The sequence below is a fragment of the Phycodurus eques genome, chromosome 10 (genome assembly GCF_024500275.1).
Source record: "Phycodurus eques isolate BA_2022a chromosome 10, UOR_Pequ_1.1, whole genome shotgun sequence".
Classification (NCBI taxonomy): Eukaryota; Metazoa; Chordata; class Actinopteri; order Syngnathiformes; family Syngnathidae; genus Phycodurus; species Phycodurus eques.
Window position 1 is genome coordinate 15,185,313 of NC_084534.1, and position 17,123 is coordinate 15,202,435.

General features: G+C 42.7%; 1 protein-coding gene across 1 annotated transcript; it reads left to right on the forward strand.

Annotated features, from left to right (window-relative positions):
* The first annotated feature begins 3,777 nt into the window (after nt 1-3,777).
* Nucleotides 3,778-13,532, forward strand: nr1d4b (nuclear receptor subfamily 1, group D, member 4b). The gene is made up of 8 exons (XM_061688378.1): nt 3,778-4,273; nt 8,878-9,189; nt 9,299-9,387; nt 9,472-9,616; nt 10,724-11,265; nt 11,357-11,542; nt 12,049-12,259; nt 12,356-13,532. The coding sequence occupies exons 1-8, from the start codon at nt 4,255-4,257 to the stop codon at nt 12,550-12,552; spliced, it is 1,701 nt and encodes a 566-aa protein (XP_061544362.1). The 5' UTR covers nt 3,778-4,254; the 3' UTR covers nt 12,553-13,532.
* The last annotated feature ends 3,591 nt before the right edge of the window (nt 13,533-17,123 follow it).

Sequence of the window (17,123 nt, forward strand, 5' to 3'; positions counted from 1 at the left end):
ACAAGATCGACTACTCATCCCATGAGGGAAATTACATTTTCACTGCAGCAACATTCACACGTAAACATTCGTATTAGTATAGTGCCAACAACAAAGTACGAACAAAAATTAATAGTAGCATTGATGAATTATAAATAAACCCAAAATGTGCACTTAATTAATAATTGTTTTTTTTTACACTAATCAGTCAATGGGTCGATTATTTATTATTGATATGCAAATTGTATCAATTACTCACACTCTCATTAAAATGGACATGCGGTTAGAACTAGTGCGGTTTGCTTATATGTAATTGTGCTTCATCATGGGTGGTCCTCACACACATCGGGGTGACATTTCACCCCGTTTTAAATTTTAATTCTTCATTGGAGCTCACCTACCAAGAATACATTCGAGCGGTTGAGAATAACATCACACTTTGGCACAGACCCGGTCGTAAAACAACGTGACCCAGATTAAAGCTCGACACACCTGCCTGCAAAAGGAGCCCACGATTTCAGGCACATTTGGTCGTGTGTGCGTGTGTGTTTTTTTTCCCCTTCTCAAACTCATGTTTCCACAAGCATCTTGTGACCTACATTTGGGCGGTCCCAGCCAATCTCGGGCTGATAGCTTGGCTGTGCGCAAACAATCTGCCGAGAGAAGGAACGTGACAAGCGTGGGCGGGGGTGGGGGGGGAGGGGCGAGTCACGCTGAGCACCGCCCACCCCGCACGTGCAGGCTGTGACGAGAAAAGATCCTCTATGCACCAACACACCACTCACTCCCACGATCTGCTCCAAACTAGTCAGCGCTGACGTATCGTCAGCACGGAAAGAATGTTCGCAAGCTCTGACACATCCGTATTCACTACTGACCTAGACTCGCCTCGTTCATTCATACACTCTAGGATAGCTTGTTTTACTTCATGTACTGATGGTAAAAAATATAATGTAATAGAGTGCAAAAATGGCGGCACGGTGGACGACTGGTTAGAGCGTCAGCCTCACAGTTCTGAGGACCCGGGTTCAATCCCTGGCCCCGCTTGTGTGGAGTTTGCATGTTCTCCCTGTGCCTGCGTGGGTTTTCTCCGGGCGCTCCGGTTTCCTCCCACATCCTAAAAACATGCATTAATTGGTGACTCTAAATTGCCCGTAGGTGTGACTGTGACAGTGAGTGCGAATGGTTGTTTGTTTGTATGTGCCCTGCGATTGGCTGGCAACCAGTTCAGGGTGTACCCCATTTCCTGCCCGATGACAGCTGGGATAGGCTACAGCACGCCTGCGACCCTAGTGAGGAGAAGCGGCTCAGAAAATGGCAACGGCGAATAAAAGGGTGTCTTAACTTTAGCGTTTATTTTAGACTTCAAACCAACGTAAGAGCTGATGACAGACACAAAAATGAAATATAAATGTCCATGCTGGAAAGAAAGTAGTCACATTACAAGCTTAACATTTAGCTATAACTTCATCAAAGATCAAACTTAGAAGTTTACATCATAATGAATTGGGACAAAATTCACATAAACATCTCACAGTATCACAAACACTAAACTTGTGCTTCATCGGTGGGTAGGTAACGGAAACAACATTTTACCGAGCATTTGGTTCCATTAATTACTCTTTTTCTTGCCGTTTTTTACTTTCGTTTTCACCTGTGTCGTGTGAAGATACCTTTTGCGCCAAAATGCTGAGTTCTGGTGCATACCCTTCAAAATAAAAGGTTACATGCTTAAACCAGGAAGTCAAGGTAAATCTTGTAAATATAATTATTTGATGAGATAAAAAGTCGGAAATAACAATTTTAACAATGCTATTCTAAACTTTTAGCGTTAACATTAATGAATATTGAGTCAATTGGGTTAGTTCAACACATATTGCCTTTTAGTTCATAGGTTTTATATTGATACAGGGTCTAAATTTTTTTTTAAAAAAACAAGTCCAATGTTCATTTTAGTCTATGCTGCGGGCATACTTTGGACACTCTTTATTTAAACCATGCAAACTTTTTTGATCCAGCCCCCTAAAAGAATCGGAATCGAAATGAGGAACAGGAATCGACCCCGGAATTGCTCAAATTCAAACGACGCCCAACCCTAGTTGCGACACATGTGCCTTAACTGAGTTTCACTTTTGTCACCTCTGCTTACCTTTACGCAACACATGCTGCAAATGTGTGTTAGTAGGTGAGAATGTGTTTGCAAATTGTGTCTAACTGGGTGAAAGGTTCTTAAGGTCCTACCAAAAGGGTGACAAATTCAACAAATGCGTTCAGGGCACTGAGCATTGGGTTCAGAGTCAGACAATAAGATTGAAGGTTTTAGCAGTTGGGGAATACTTAAATATCTCTGGTAAAGGTAAAATTGCACACTTTATATTGCTAATGACTCACTGTACTTTGTACATTTGAATACACAGTGAAGCCCCGTCTATTTGCAGTTCGGCATTTGTGAATGTTCTGATATTTCTGGAACCTATCCTCCGCTATTTGCATTTGGCGACATCTCAGTGTAGAGATGTACATTGAAGTGAGTTGCCAACTTTCAGTTAGACATAAGCAGCACATATGTTCTAGGCAGGACAAGCCCCGCTGCAACATGATTGGCTCCTGCATCACGAGAAGGGCAGGCTACGTAGACAACGAAATTACCATTCCAAATATGGATCACATTTGTACAAAATAAAAACAAGTTTATTATGGTGATGTTTAGGACTAGTGTTTGGGTTAAGGCAGTTTAGGATGGATCAGGGTTAGGATTAGGATGGGTTATGGTTAGTGGGACACATACTGTATTAACACTGCCACACTTAAGTCACGACCCTCGTGAGGAGAAGCGGCTCAGAAAATGGATGGATGATAAGTTCCCGCGACACACCTGACAATCTCTCAATCACTGCCTTAAGGCTTCTTTACACTCGCGTGGACGGCGACCGCGCTGACATCACTGCGGCTATCCCGCACGCAGTTTGCCTTTATACTCGCGCGCTGTTTTGAAAGTGCTGCAGTTCTTCTCCAAGTCGGAGGTGTCGCTACGGCTGGTATTGGCTAGGACGCCACAGGGTGGAGTTTCCTCTGCATTTTGTGGCCATTTCCAGTAGCCGTTTTTACTTTCCTTTCCGTAACAAGGAACAAAGCAACAACAATGGCGACCGTGGAACAGAGTCTGCTAGAACAAATGGACCTAGATGATCAGATTTAATTATGCTGTAAAATCGATCGAGAAGGCGGCGGCGTAGGTGCTATGTGGAACCGGGAGGAACGCTGATTACATCATCACAGCATGTGACTAAAACGGACCAATCAAGAGAGATCATCTCCGCGGCATTCTACGTGCAGCAACAATTTTTGCTGTGTGATCGTCAAGCGACGCAGAGGGCCAATTCGTCGGTCACGTGATGCAATACGGGCGTTGTCGGCCGCGTGAGTGCGGGAGTATAAAGAGGCCTTTAATGTGAAAGAGTCACCGCCCTAGTGGGAAAGAGGCAACTACCTCACTTGCCTCCAACAACACATGGAGTATTTCACACTGAGTGGGACATCTCGCCAGCTCTCACTCGCATCCCCCCACCTAGCTGCAGCCCAGGCAGCCTATTTGCATAAAATGTGTGTCAGTAGGGCAGAGCAAGCTCACATGCCATGTGCACATGCAGCATTCCAATGTGCAAACAGCCCAATGTGCAGTCTCCAAGCGGGGGCCTCAGCCAATGAGAGGCGTAACACGAGCGACCAGAGTGGGGGCGTGAGGAGGAGGAGAGGAAGGGTGGGGGCAGAGAGAGAGAGAGAGAGAGACGCATCAACAAACAGGCGGTGGAGGGGACACGAGAAAGGGAAAGAGAGAAAAAAAACGGTCACATTTGTCAGGCACCTGAAAACGTGCTGGTTATTTCAGGACGCGTGTTGCTTATTGATGAGTGGGGTGTGTTTAAACTACTTGCACTCTAATCATGCTTTCATGGTGACTGTACATGGACAGCAGTTCAGTGTGACAGAACCCCTTTGAGGAGCACACCCGTAGTGCTATTCTCCTCGGACTTTTTTTCTTTTGGATTAAATATAGCATTGCTCTAGTTTCTCCTTCTTAAACCATTTTTGCTCTACTGACCGGATTTTTTCAAGAACCCCCCCCTGCCAATGCTCTTTTGATCTGTGGGATACATTCTCTATGCCTTGGCGGTTCAGGACTCTTTCACCCGTGTCTACCAAACTCCTCGGTGGCGAGCAGAGGCGCTAATCAAACAAGAACAACAGAAGCAACGACTGTATCTACTAGGAGACATGGAGAATAGTCCCGGGGGTATGTGTGCTTCTCTATCAACCCACAACTAAATAATGTGCGTTAACAATAACTGTAACAATCAGTGATGCAGTTGAAAATTGGACGTTGTGTACACGTAGTTGTTCTGTTCCAAATATACAGTAAAAGGCAGTTTATGTGGGAAAAGTATGTCAATGAAAAATCTCTAGGATAGTCTCTAATGCGCGTCCCCGCTCTGTTGCTACTTGATGACCATCTGACTGACAGCGGCAAGCGCGGGAAACAGCTTTTAGGGGGTGGAAAAAAACGTTAGGAGCTGCGTGCTCTTAATAAGAGTTTGTATGGTGCTAAAATCCCCTTTGACACTTGACTTCCAAACTATGCATGTAAACAAACTCACGTGGAGTGAGACCTAAAATGCCCCCCTGAGCATGAGGACGCCTGCCCCGCCTCTCTCTCTCTCACACACACACACACACACACACACAGACAAACTCACTCTTGCAACTAGTTATTGTTGATCTTCTCATATTATTTTAAGTGCACGCATGACATAAAATACAGCAGAAATCGCACTTCGGACCATTTTAAGTAAGTCACCTCCCCTCCGTTGTTTAGTGTGCAATGTCTTTTACGTGCCCTTTGCATTATGGGTAGAGGCGGCGGGCGGTAATACTGCGAGTCGCAATCATGCGGCTGATTTCCGACACGCAGACCCACCCCGCCCCACCTCGAGCACATAAGCACGTGCAACAACCTCGTTTTCCTCGTGCCGCGCAGGAGTTCCTCGAGCCCCGCCCCTCACAGACGCTCCGCTCCAACCAGGCGCATGCGCCCTTGCTCGCTCCGGGGACCAGCACTAGGATTCCGCTGTATTTACAGCGAGTTTGGTCAGTGGGTCACAGGGGTTTTAAAGTGTGTTTTTGCGCTACCAAATAAAACTGCTTCACAAACTACTCAGGAGCAGGAATTACACTCAAGTGTAGTAAACATTAGTTTAGCCAATTGTTATAAAGTAACAGATAAGTTCATCTGGTAGGACCAGCTTTTCTGTTAGATGAGTCCTTAGCACTAACCTATCATGTTTCATGTATGCAACAATACATATGAATGGCACTGTGAATGTTTAATATAAAATTATGAATCTATCCTGGATTTGTAGACTACCAAACAAATGAGTATTAAAACTAAGTACAGTCGTACCTTGACTTAGAACTGCTTCAACATTTCAGGTTATGAGCTGTAGTTGGTAGTAGCTTGGTAGTTTTTTGAGCCAAAATCTGAGCAACAAGCGAGCTTCAAATACACTGCCACTCGAGTGAAGTGAAAAATAAATGGGGCAATTCAGCTACTGTAAAGCCCTTGCATGTGAGCAACGAGAACACAGTCGCTAATGCACTTTCAGCCGTTTTTTGAATGGGACAAACGGTCATAAACAATTGCAAAAGGAGAACACTGGCAACGAGCTGCTGTAGGCCGTCAACTCACAAGGCTATGCCCCTTCAAGGCACACATCAGTACATAAAGTAATTACACTTTGTAAACATGTTTATTTTTTCACACTCTTTTATCTTTTATACTACACAGTGCAATTTGTATTAATCATTTAAAATGGTGGTGTTTGTTTTTGGGCGGGGGGTCTTGGATGGATTAATGGCATTTAAATTCATTTCAATGGGGAACACTGATTTGCTATTTGTCAATTCAGTTACGATCTTGGTCACGACGGAACAAACTGAAGCCGTAAGTCAAGTACCACTGTATTAAAATGTTTTCTAGTACTGATGGTCATGAACTTTGTGGTCGTTGAGTCAGCATGGGGTCGGCTAGTTATGCAGTGCAATATGTACAATATTCTTGGTATGCCTGATAGAAAACAAGCTGTCCAGAAGTTAACTATTGTCTCGTCACAAGTTGACTATTAAAAGGTGGCATTTAAATTAAATGCTGAAGGTGTTTACGTCCATCAATTATCTACTCGATTTTTCCTTATCTCGTTCAGGGTCACAAGGACGCTCACACTTGTGCCAACTGGCTTTGGGTGAGACTGATTGCCAGGCAATCGGAGGGCAGGTGTTAACGCGTGTCTGAATGCGTCTCAAATGTACTCCACGCTGCCAAAAACATTCACTGAAATGAATGAAAGAGTTCAGATGAAGTTGACACAAAACTAGGCAAATCCCATCTATGTCGAGTTGACAAGTGAACAACCAAATTGTAGTATTACAGAAAATGAAATTGGTATAACCCACCTCGTCAGTGGGTTAAACAACTGAGATTTGTTGTTAATGACGTTTAGTCGCCACCACATTACCCGTTGCTGCCATTACAGAACCATCCCTTTTCATAAATACACAGAAGGTCAGCCTTTGCACGTGGATGATGGCTTACCACCCATGCACTGTAAATGTTCAAACAGAACTGTGGTTGGGGGGGGGGGGCAAGAAAGGTGAGGGGTTTCTCTGTGAGTCATGATATGAGATTGATGTTTATACAGTAAGCTTGCCATGGTCAGATGCCTAGGAGGCGGGAGTACACGAGAGGGGAAGTCATGAAGGACTGGGATGAGGGAGGGGTGGGTTGTTTTGTTTATTCTTTAGCTCTTACAGCCCTGTGCAAGTCTACACATCACGTGTTTCAACCTGTGCATGACTCCAGCGCTGTATTCCCAGACCTCCCTTTGACATCCAGTCAAACTAGATTCCAGGAAGTCGTTAGGGGCAAGCCCAATTGGGGATGTTTTTACATGAGGGGAGGCTGGGGAGTGTGCTGCTGAATGAAGACAGGAAGTGTGTACCATGTGACGACGAGTGTGACTCAGGTGATACACATGTTGATAAAACTTGACCTTTTTCATACACACACACACAAACAGACTCAGGGAAACAACACGTATCATCTGTGTGTGAAATCAGAGCCACACATGGCAGCTTGCCACAACTACCTCACGTTCACTCACTGGTAACACGTGTAAGCGGAGGATTTAAGGAAGGGAGGAACTTAAAGCTGCACAGAAATGCAGCACGTTTCTTCAAGGAGAGAGAGCACTGGAGCAAGCAGCTGATCAGTTATCCTTGGATGAGTCAAGGTTATTAACGGAAACGTACACAAAAATGATAGTGGAAATGATCCAAGGGTAAAGACTCTTCTAAGAACCAAAAGCAGCAATCTGGTAGACCAAACAGCAGATTCCTCGTAATTAAGATGGAATTGGGACAAGTTCCTCTATATTATTGTCGACAACACATATTTTAGCTGACACTCTCCAAGCAAGCATTCTAACTGCTGCTATAAAATATAATGTTTAAGTTACTATTAATATAAATTCAGCCTTAAAATGGTTAAATGAGTCATGGTGGGTATACCTTACTGACAACTTAACACTAATAGAGGGCTCTTTTAGATTCACTGATTGAAAATATTTTAATATTGAAAGTACAGCAATAGTGTGACTATCCCATAACCCTCTGCACAGTTTGCCAAAAGCCAATTTGGAATGTAGCCATTTAGGTAGCCGTTCCCGCATGCTGCATTAAAAGCCTCAGTATTCCCAACGTGATCTTGCCCTAGCTCTTATTATTGTACTGCTGCTGTTGTCTACACGAGACTGCGCAAAAGAGCCTTGTGAGCCGGGCGGGAACTGTGTCAAGAGTCCATGTGAGCTGGCGGTCAGGTGGCTGGCGGATAGATGGGACTGCGTGCTCGGAGCCAAAGAGGAGAGGGGGGGAGGGAGGAGAGGGGAGGAGGATGGAGGCGAAGGGAGGGGTAGCAAGAGGCGTAAGGACAGTGGTGAAGTGAAAACGAGAAGGCGGGGATGGAGTTGGCTGGCTCAGGCTGCACGTGAGAGGGAGTCTTTCATCTTGTGGGAAGAAAACTGTCTGCAATATAAGGGGGATGGCTGTAGGGAGCTGCATTCAGGGGTAATAGGGCATTTCCAACTTGATGTGACATCCCTACACAAAGGCCAAATTATAGCATGTATGAGGCACATGACTACACAGTGACCAAGATGGGACAGTAAATAAAGAAATGAAATGTGTACAATAGTAGTTAAATTAATACAATTACATAAATACTTTTTTTTTTGTTTTTTTGTTTTTAAAACCTTGCAGCACCATTATATTAAGTCATTTGCTTTACAGTAGATTTAGCTAGAATGTTAATGTGTTACTTCGAAGCTTTCTCTTAATTTATTTTTTATTATCAGATCCCAAAGGGCCATACAGAATGTATGCACAAATATGATGCAATGATTAAATGTGTAAAATATATGTCGATTTAATGTTTTGGGAGTTTTTATAACATTTCCACAGATGTGTGATTTGTTTTTACAATTAAATGACTGGCCAGATCCAATGGTCTTAACCATAGGTTCCCCACACCTGCTTTAGTGTATATGAACACTAGAAAATGGGTGCCTGAATACAGCAATAGGACACTTTTTTAGCCAATTGAAAAATTTATCGCAAAGTCAAACAGGTTAGAGTTATTCTACCTGGGGCCTAAAAGATATTCATCACATTGTTTGGCTGTCTCAAAAAATTATCAGGGTATCTGCAAGTCAGCCAAGAAGTCGTCAAAGTAGAACATGAATATGGGTCAACTAATGTTTTTTTTTCTGCATCCCTGTGTGTGTACCCCAGGTGGTGTCATCCTTTATGCTGGCTCCTCTGGCAGTGCCAGCCCAAGTCCTGGCAGCCCCTCCAGTGGATACCAGACCCAGTCACCCTCCTCCCACTCACAGCCTTCGTCCCCAGAGGGTGTCTCCTTTCAGGAGATTGGGGCCATGAAGCAGGGAGGGGAACAAAGGGGAGGGACGCCTTCCCCGAAAATGGTCTTCCAGTTTCCAGAAGTGAACAATGCTCCAGCTGCCCAAGTTACAACGGTGTCATCAGCCACCTACAACCATCCCACAGTGGCCAAAAGACCCTGTGGTTTTACTGGCACCTTCCCTAGTAAGTAGCTGGTCAATGCCCTCCTACCTGTCCTCTTCTTTTTTTTGTCAACCCACTAATAGTTAGCTTTTGTACTCTTCTCTTAAATCATGTGCTTATGTCTTCACAGAAACTGGAGGGATGGTGCTTCTGTGTAAGGTGTGTGGAGACATTGCATCTGGGTTCCATTATGGTGTCCACGCCTGTGAGGGTTGCAAAGTGAGCTCAACAATATTGTATTATGCCCACCTGCCTGTTCACATTTCTGCTAGAGATATTTAACTCCCTATGTGCTGTTTACAGGGTTTCTTCAGGCGCAGCATTCAACAGAATATCCACTACAAGATGTGTGTGAAGAATGAAAACTGTCTCATTATGCGCATGAACCGAAACCGCTGCCAACACTGCCGCTTTAAGAAATGTCTCTCAGTGGGCATGTCCAGAGATGGTAAGAGACGCATGGAGTTTGGTCACTTTACTTGTTCTTTTCCTCTCCTTTATCCCCTTTTCCTCACTAGTTGTCTTCTGTCTGATTTATCACAAGAGGGGCTTGAGTGTCCCAGTTGTCATCAATCACGGAGAAACTGTGCCAAATATAGTTTATTTTAGGAAATGGGACACCAGTTGTTGATTATGCATTCAGTGTGATGTACAGTCTCCCCTCTTGTTTAAGGCAATCTTATGTTTACGTTATTGTTATTCTGTTCTATTAATCATAGCAAAAAAAAATAAAAAGGAGGAGTGCTCCAGTTTCGATATTACACATGTAATTTGCCCTTTATTGCATTTTTTTCCACTGGAAGGCTCCAGCCTCTTGGGAGATGGGAAACTAGGTGATGATAAATCATCTCTTTTTGGAGCAAACATTTTTAGTTGACCCCAAAAAGCCAGATTATAATGTAGGAGTGAAAAATCACCAGATAATTCAGCAGATCACAGAAGGGAATCTATAGTTGCGATTAATGTTTCTTACCCTGCCCACTATAACAATGTGGCTATTCATTTTCATCTCCTATATTTATATATATTTATATATATATATATATATATTACACTCTAAATAATTGTCATGTTCCAACTCTTGTACTTACCTCTCATCTTTTTTTTTTTTTTTTTTTTTTTTTTTTAAACCTTTTCTCTTGTCAATTTACAAACGAGGTCATATATTAGCACTGCCGATCTAGTGACCTACTTCTACACAAGAGAGAGGCAGTGCTCAACTTTGAGACAGAATGCGAGAGAGACTGGGGGGAGGTGTGAGAGCATATAGCGAACTATAAATAGGGCTGTCAGTCCAGGAGGAGTAAAAAGTGGGGAGGATGGACTGTAACGCTGGAGGGAAGGAAAAAGCTGTTAAATGATGTGATGACATTACAGTCCATAGCATAGCCATAGAGTATATAGGATGTAGAGTTTTTAAATCTAAAAATGTAGAAGCAGGAAGCTGTTTTTGCTGCAGACAAATGTATTTGAAGTGTGGAGCTACTGCAATCCAATTTTGGGTGGGAGTATATGCTAACAGAAGATGCTCTCTCTTGTTTCCTCTCTTCTTCAGCTGTGCGTTTTGGCCGTATTCCCAAACGGGAGAAGCAGAGGCTATTGGATGAAATGCAGAGCTATATGAACAGTCTAAACGAATCTGCCTCCATGGAGATGGAGACGTCACCTCCCTCTGACACCCACTGCAGCCCAAAGAACCAGACGAATGTAGGAGCAGGCTCCATAATGCAGTCATACCAGAGCGACTTAATAAACAGTGAGAAGAAATCTCTCAAGAGGCCTGCCAGCAACAGCAACCTTGGCACTTCTTTCCAGAACAGTCCTGCCCCACCTCACACAACAGTACAGGCACACCACACGTTTCAAGGGAACCTGACATCGGGATACAGTGTCCCCTCAAAGTGTCCTGTTGCCCACGCCAATAATGAAAACACCACGAATAACAACATCAATATTTCCAAGTACTACAACACCAATCAAAATCAGTGTCCCATCCGAGCTGGCCTTTCATCTCAGCAGTATGCAGCCAATCAGAAGACTGATTCTCAGAACCAAAATTCCTGTCCTTGGAGGCTAAATGGTGGAGCCAAAGTGTTGGTGAGTCTTTTAGCATTCTTCATTTGTTTCAATCTTCATGTCAGTCCTAGGCTGCTAATGAATCTGTTCGCTATTCTTTTTCTTGTGACAGGCTTGTCCACTCAATTCTTGTCCGGTGGCTCCAGCCAGTCGCTCCAGTCAAGAAGTGTGGGAGTCATTTTCCCAGTGTTTCACCCCTGCTGTCAAAGAAGTGGTGGAGTTCGCAAAAAGTATCCCAGGCTTCCAGACTCTGAGCCAACAGGACCAAGTCATGCTACTCAAATCTGGCACGTTCCAGGTACATTGGTTTAAGTAACCTGCATGGGCTGTTAATGTATGATTATGGATTGGGGCGCACAAAGGAACCTCCTAAGTCAAATACCACGCATTCCAGGACAATGGTTGTTCAAATTTAAAGATATTTGCAAAAAAACACAGGAAATAACAATTTGTTCCAGACACCAACCGTCACCATCATATAGCCTTCATTAGCTATACAGGCAATATTTTAAATAACATAATATTTCTGGTTGTCATACAAGTATAATGAAAATAAAACTAAAATAAAGTAAAACTGCTATGTTTGATGGACAGTTTGATGTGGAAACAGTAAGGTCTTCTCGGAGTATGATACTGGTGTTTTATAGGTATTGCTGAAGTCTCACATGACACCACACATGTTAAGGATGAGGATGAATATTGTCAAAGTCCAAATTGAATGACTTTTGGGGTGTTTGACTTAGTGGATTCTGCAGTAATTAATTTAGTAGTTTCTGGCCCTAACATTGCTTTATTTATTTGTAGGTGCTGATGGTGAGGTTCTGCTCATTATTTGACCCCAAGGAGAGGACTGTGACCTTTCTCAATGGGCAAACATACTCCCTGGCATCACTACGGGCACTGGGCATGGGTGTTTTACTGGACTCCATGTTTGATTTCAGCGAGAAGCTAGGCTCTCTGGGTTTGGAACCAGATGAGATGGCCCTTTTTATGGCTGTTGTGCTTGTTTCAGCTGGTAAGACTCACACATGTTCACAAACTCATAGAGGAGCAACACATTTCCCTTCTCTCTAAGCTACATTTCTAAATTATTTTCCACCGTTATCTCTAGATCGCTCTGGTATTGTGGATGTTGGAGCAGTGGAGCAGCTGCAGGAGAACCTCATCAAAGCTCTGCGCACCCTCATTACGAGTCGCCGGCCGGACGACAGCACCCTCTTCCCAAAGCTGTTGCTACGTCTGCCGGACCTCCGAACCTTGAACAACCAGCACTCCGACAAGCTTTTAGCATTCCGCATTGATCCGTAAACAAGTACAAGGGCCACTGAGATGTCTGCTTCGGGGTGCTTCTTCACTTCTCATTCGAGCCAGACCAGCCACAGATGTTGGCCTCTGCATGACGGATCGTTGTTGTTGGAGCTTGGCCGAGTGTGAAGCCGTGAGAGAGGGGACTCTGAAAGTAAAGGATGTTAACTCAGCAGGGGGTGGAAACCCTTGGACTCAAATGTTCTCTTGCTTCCAAGACTGTCAATAACGACTTAAAACTGTGTTCTTCCTGGTTGGTTCACCAAATCTTTACCTCTCCTCCCTGGAGTTGTTCAAAACTTAAAGATTTAGTCCTCTAATCCCACAAGTCAGCAAAGCACACACTCCAGCTGAGATACAAGGAGTTTGTACAAACCTTCACCAACTATGACTTCTGACTGCACATTAACACCTCAACTGTAAATGGCATGCTGCAGACATTAAGAAGCCCCTCAGCCAAGTATAGGTGATAGCAATAGAAATGGTGCAAAGCTAAGAGAATGATTTATGTGCTCCCTGTTGAAAAGATATCAGCTATTTTCCTGTCATAAGTAAATCACCTAATTGGGAATGAGAGATGTATAATGATGTATTTTTAAGAAATGAAAATAAGTTGTATTGTGTTGCTATGTGCTAATCAGGGAGAAATTATTGGTCGTGATGACAGAGTCTGATGGGTTTTCACTGAATTTGTTCTCTGTAAATTTTTGTAAATATTATGCTTGTTTGGTACCCATGGTAGTTTGATGAGTTTTGGAAATGTTAATGAATTTGTTAAGTATTGTATCAAGCCAGCATCATTAACAATATACTATACATTGCTCTATAGACTGCATTTGAACCATGCACTCTGAATATAAACTTTTTATTTGAGAATATATGAAAGAACTAAATGTATTAACTGACTGCATCACTTGTGTATATTTTGTACCTGTTTTGTGGTTACACCATAGAGTACTATTATTAAATAATGTTATACAGCATTTCCCTTGTGCTCATTTTCCTTCTTATTCTTCCTAACAAGATGCTACCGTCAGCATTGCCAAGACATAACATGCAGGGTAACCTAGCAACAGAAGCAATCGGCCAATCTTTCAGCTGGTCTGAGAGGCATTACAGAAATCACTTGATTTTAAAGAGTGTGGTAATTAGTAAACGTGTTATACAATGAGAAATACAAGGCTGCCAAAACACAAATAATTTGTGATGCTTAGCACCTAGGACGAGATATTTTCCACATAAAATAATCACGGATCTGTATTGTGCCTATCCCTAAGATTCCATAGACAGGATACGAGACAGTACAAAAATAATCCTTTTGTTATCTCCTCATCTCATAGAAATCCTAATGGGATACGTTTAGGAACATTATCTAAAAACAGTAACTGGCCTTCATAAGAATGCATTTCACTTTGAATTTGGCTTACTTCTTTTACAAAAGACTGACGTGGAGTCATATGACCTTTTGTGATCTACTGTTCTGCCCAATTGTTACTGATTAGCTGTCAAGATGACGTCTTGCAGTAAAATTGTCTTTGAGCAACAGCTTGTGTGTTGTTTTTTTCATTTATTATACTCATTATGCTACCTCAAGGGGAATTAAATTATATTGCTTCTTTTTATATTTTATCGGACAAACGTCTGACATCTCAGAGGCAGACAGAGGCAAAAGTGCACCATAAATTTGTATGACTCGTGATTTGATAATTAGGCTAGGGGTCAAGATATCCAAAATGACACAAACAATAATACTACTTCACCAGCTAGCATAGTCCCTTTCAGGCACCCTGCCTTTTCCCAACCCTCGCTCCCACCTTCAGAGGTAGTATCAAAGCCAGGGCCACACCTGTATGTAAGGGAATGCTAGAAAGGCGGGACAGGTGTTAGGTTTGACACTCAACACTCACTTCTCTCGCCCTGTTGTGTTGAAAACAAATCTCACCATGTAACTTTTTTTGTACACCACACCAGATGCCACACGTTGAATAATCTGACCATGGGATGTGAAAGCACACAGCATCTTTGTGACACAATAGAGGTTTTAAGAAAAATTTGGACTTGTACCTTGTACTGAGCAGTGAAACATGAATGGGCTTGAGTATAACCAAGGAGTAACAGCAACGTTACCTGCGGCCCTTTGCATCCCTGTAGCTAATGGAGTGAACCTCAACTATGGGAATTCAAACTTTGGCGATACACTTCCAGCTTCTAAAAGTCCGTTAAAACTGTAAGCATTGTCAATCGTGAAATATACACAAGTTTAACTATTGCGGTCTGGGAGAAGAATAAAGGGAGATAATGTGGTCTTTTAAGAATCCCGCCCATGGAGGTTCATTTATTTAGAAAGCATATGTTCCTTCACTGCCAGGTCTATGGATAAAACAATGGCCTATCCATTGACTTTTTCCATGTCAGTAACAGGCTTGCGGCTTAAACCATCACAGGACATCCTGTATGTTCTGCTGGATCATATTTCACAGCTTGGATTTAAAAGGACACGAGCAATTCTGATTGAAACAATATTTGTGGCCATTTCTACTTTTCACCTGGGCAAAGACGGGTAAGTCCCCTTGAAAATTGCAACAAGCATTTGATATTGTCTTCTGCTGCCATCTGGTGGAAAGACGGTGGCACTGCATTCGGAAATTGTAAACGCATGTGTATTGAATGCCCATTACTGGATGATCAATTTATCAATCACTTTTCACTATTCAATGCATGTATCAAATACTTGGCTTACATACGAAGTAATCTGCACAAACAGCATCTCAGAATAGCAAAAAGCCCCTCTTTTACAAAACAACACATTTCAAGTAATTCCTACAACGAAGACAATCTTTTTTCCTGGAATATTTGGAATATGGGTAGGTACAAAATTTTTTTTTTACAAAATAATTAACATAACGAGGAGGAAACAAAGAGAAGACATCGACAGACAAATAAAAAGTGTGTGTATATCTGACTTACATATTGGTTGTCGTTTCCCATCATGGCGCTTGTCTCACGATTGCTAAGCTAACGGTAGCTACAATCGTAGAAGAGTCTTCTCTAGACTCAAGAACACATTCATGGTTTCATTTATATTAGCGCTCTGGCGTTGTTATATCAGGTATGAGTTTATACTCATGTGACTTTATTGCTGAACAGGAAGATACGCTGACATGCTCCCTCGCCACTGTTTCTAAGAGGGTTAGCTGCTAGCTGCTATGGAGCCACAGTGACGGCTACGACATCAAAACATCCACTGGTGGTTATTGTAACGCAGTTAGGAAAGTCCATTTGTCGTAAAAGTACAGTTCGGTCTTGAATAGGTGCTAATTCGGCAATACAGTACTGGAGTAGTAGGCTCGTGGTCCAGGTGTTGGTCACCAATTTCCTGTTTTCCATCATGGCGTCGCGGGTGAGTCCTTAAAATTTATTATTGAATCAAGGCACATATTTTACATAAGATTAATGTCACGGCACCCCACCAAACAAAAAGGTAATACAATTATATACAGCACTGTAAACTGGAATAATGATGAGCTCAATTTACCCACAAATTTACTTTCTGCCACACGTTGATACATAGGTTAATTATGCACCTTCTGCTATCAATTAGAAAAGTGTTTAATTGATCTGCCAGTCACTACGTTGCTGACAAAGCTAGATGAACATAGATACATTATTTATCATATATAAATATTTTTTGGGACCAATTGAATGGAACTGGATAATTTCCCCCATTATCTCTCGCTGGACATTATCCATCCATTTTCTATACTGCTTATCTTTATTAGAGTCATGTGTGTGCTGGACCTTATTTGTTTATTTGTAAAGCAAACTTGGATGTCATGAAAGGCGCTATATATCTATATTCAATTGATGATGATGTTTATTAATATTGTTATTGTCATTATCTCAGCTGATTCCGGCCAAGAGTCAGACATAGACAAACAACCATTCACACCCACATCCACAACTAAGGACAATTGTGAGTCTTCAATTAACCTAACGTGAATGCTTTTGGAATGTGGGGGGAAACTTGATTACCCGGAGAAAACCCACACAAGCTTGTGGAGAACATGCAAACTCCACACAGGAAGGCCGAAGCCCGTATTCGAAACCCACAACCTCTGAATTGTGAGGTAGATTAGCGAACCACTGTTTACCGTGGCGCCCCTCGGCACAATGTAAATCATTGGTTCAGTGGATAGCACAAATCTCCCCGTCCTGAATTCCAGCCTTCCTGTGTGGAGTTTGCATGTTCCCCCGGTGCTTGTAGGGTTTTTCTCTAGGTACTCTGGCTTCCTCCCACATTCCGAAAAATGTGCATGTTAACTGAATGTTTTTTGTCAGCATGTGCCCTGCAGTTGACTGGCGACGAGTCCATTGTGTACCCTGCCTCTTGCCCTTATGAGGACAAGGTCTCTTGAAATTGGATGGATGCATGTACTCATTTTAATCCACCATGAGAAAATGTACAACTCAGCTGTTTATTTTTGTTTCACCACACAGAGAACCAGAACCCACACATGCAGGAATGCAAGGAGAAATGTCAGCTCAGTCAGCCTGGATGTACTATGCAGTAAGTG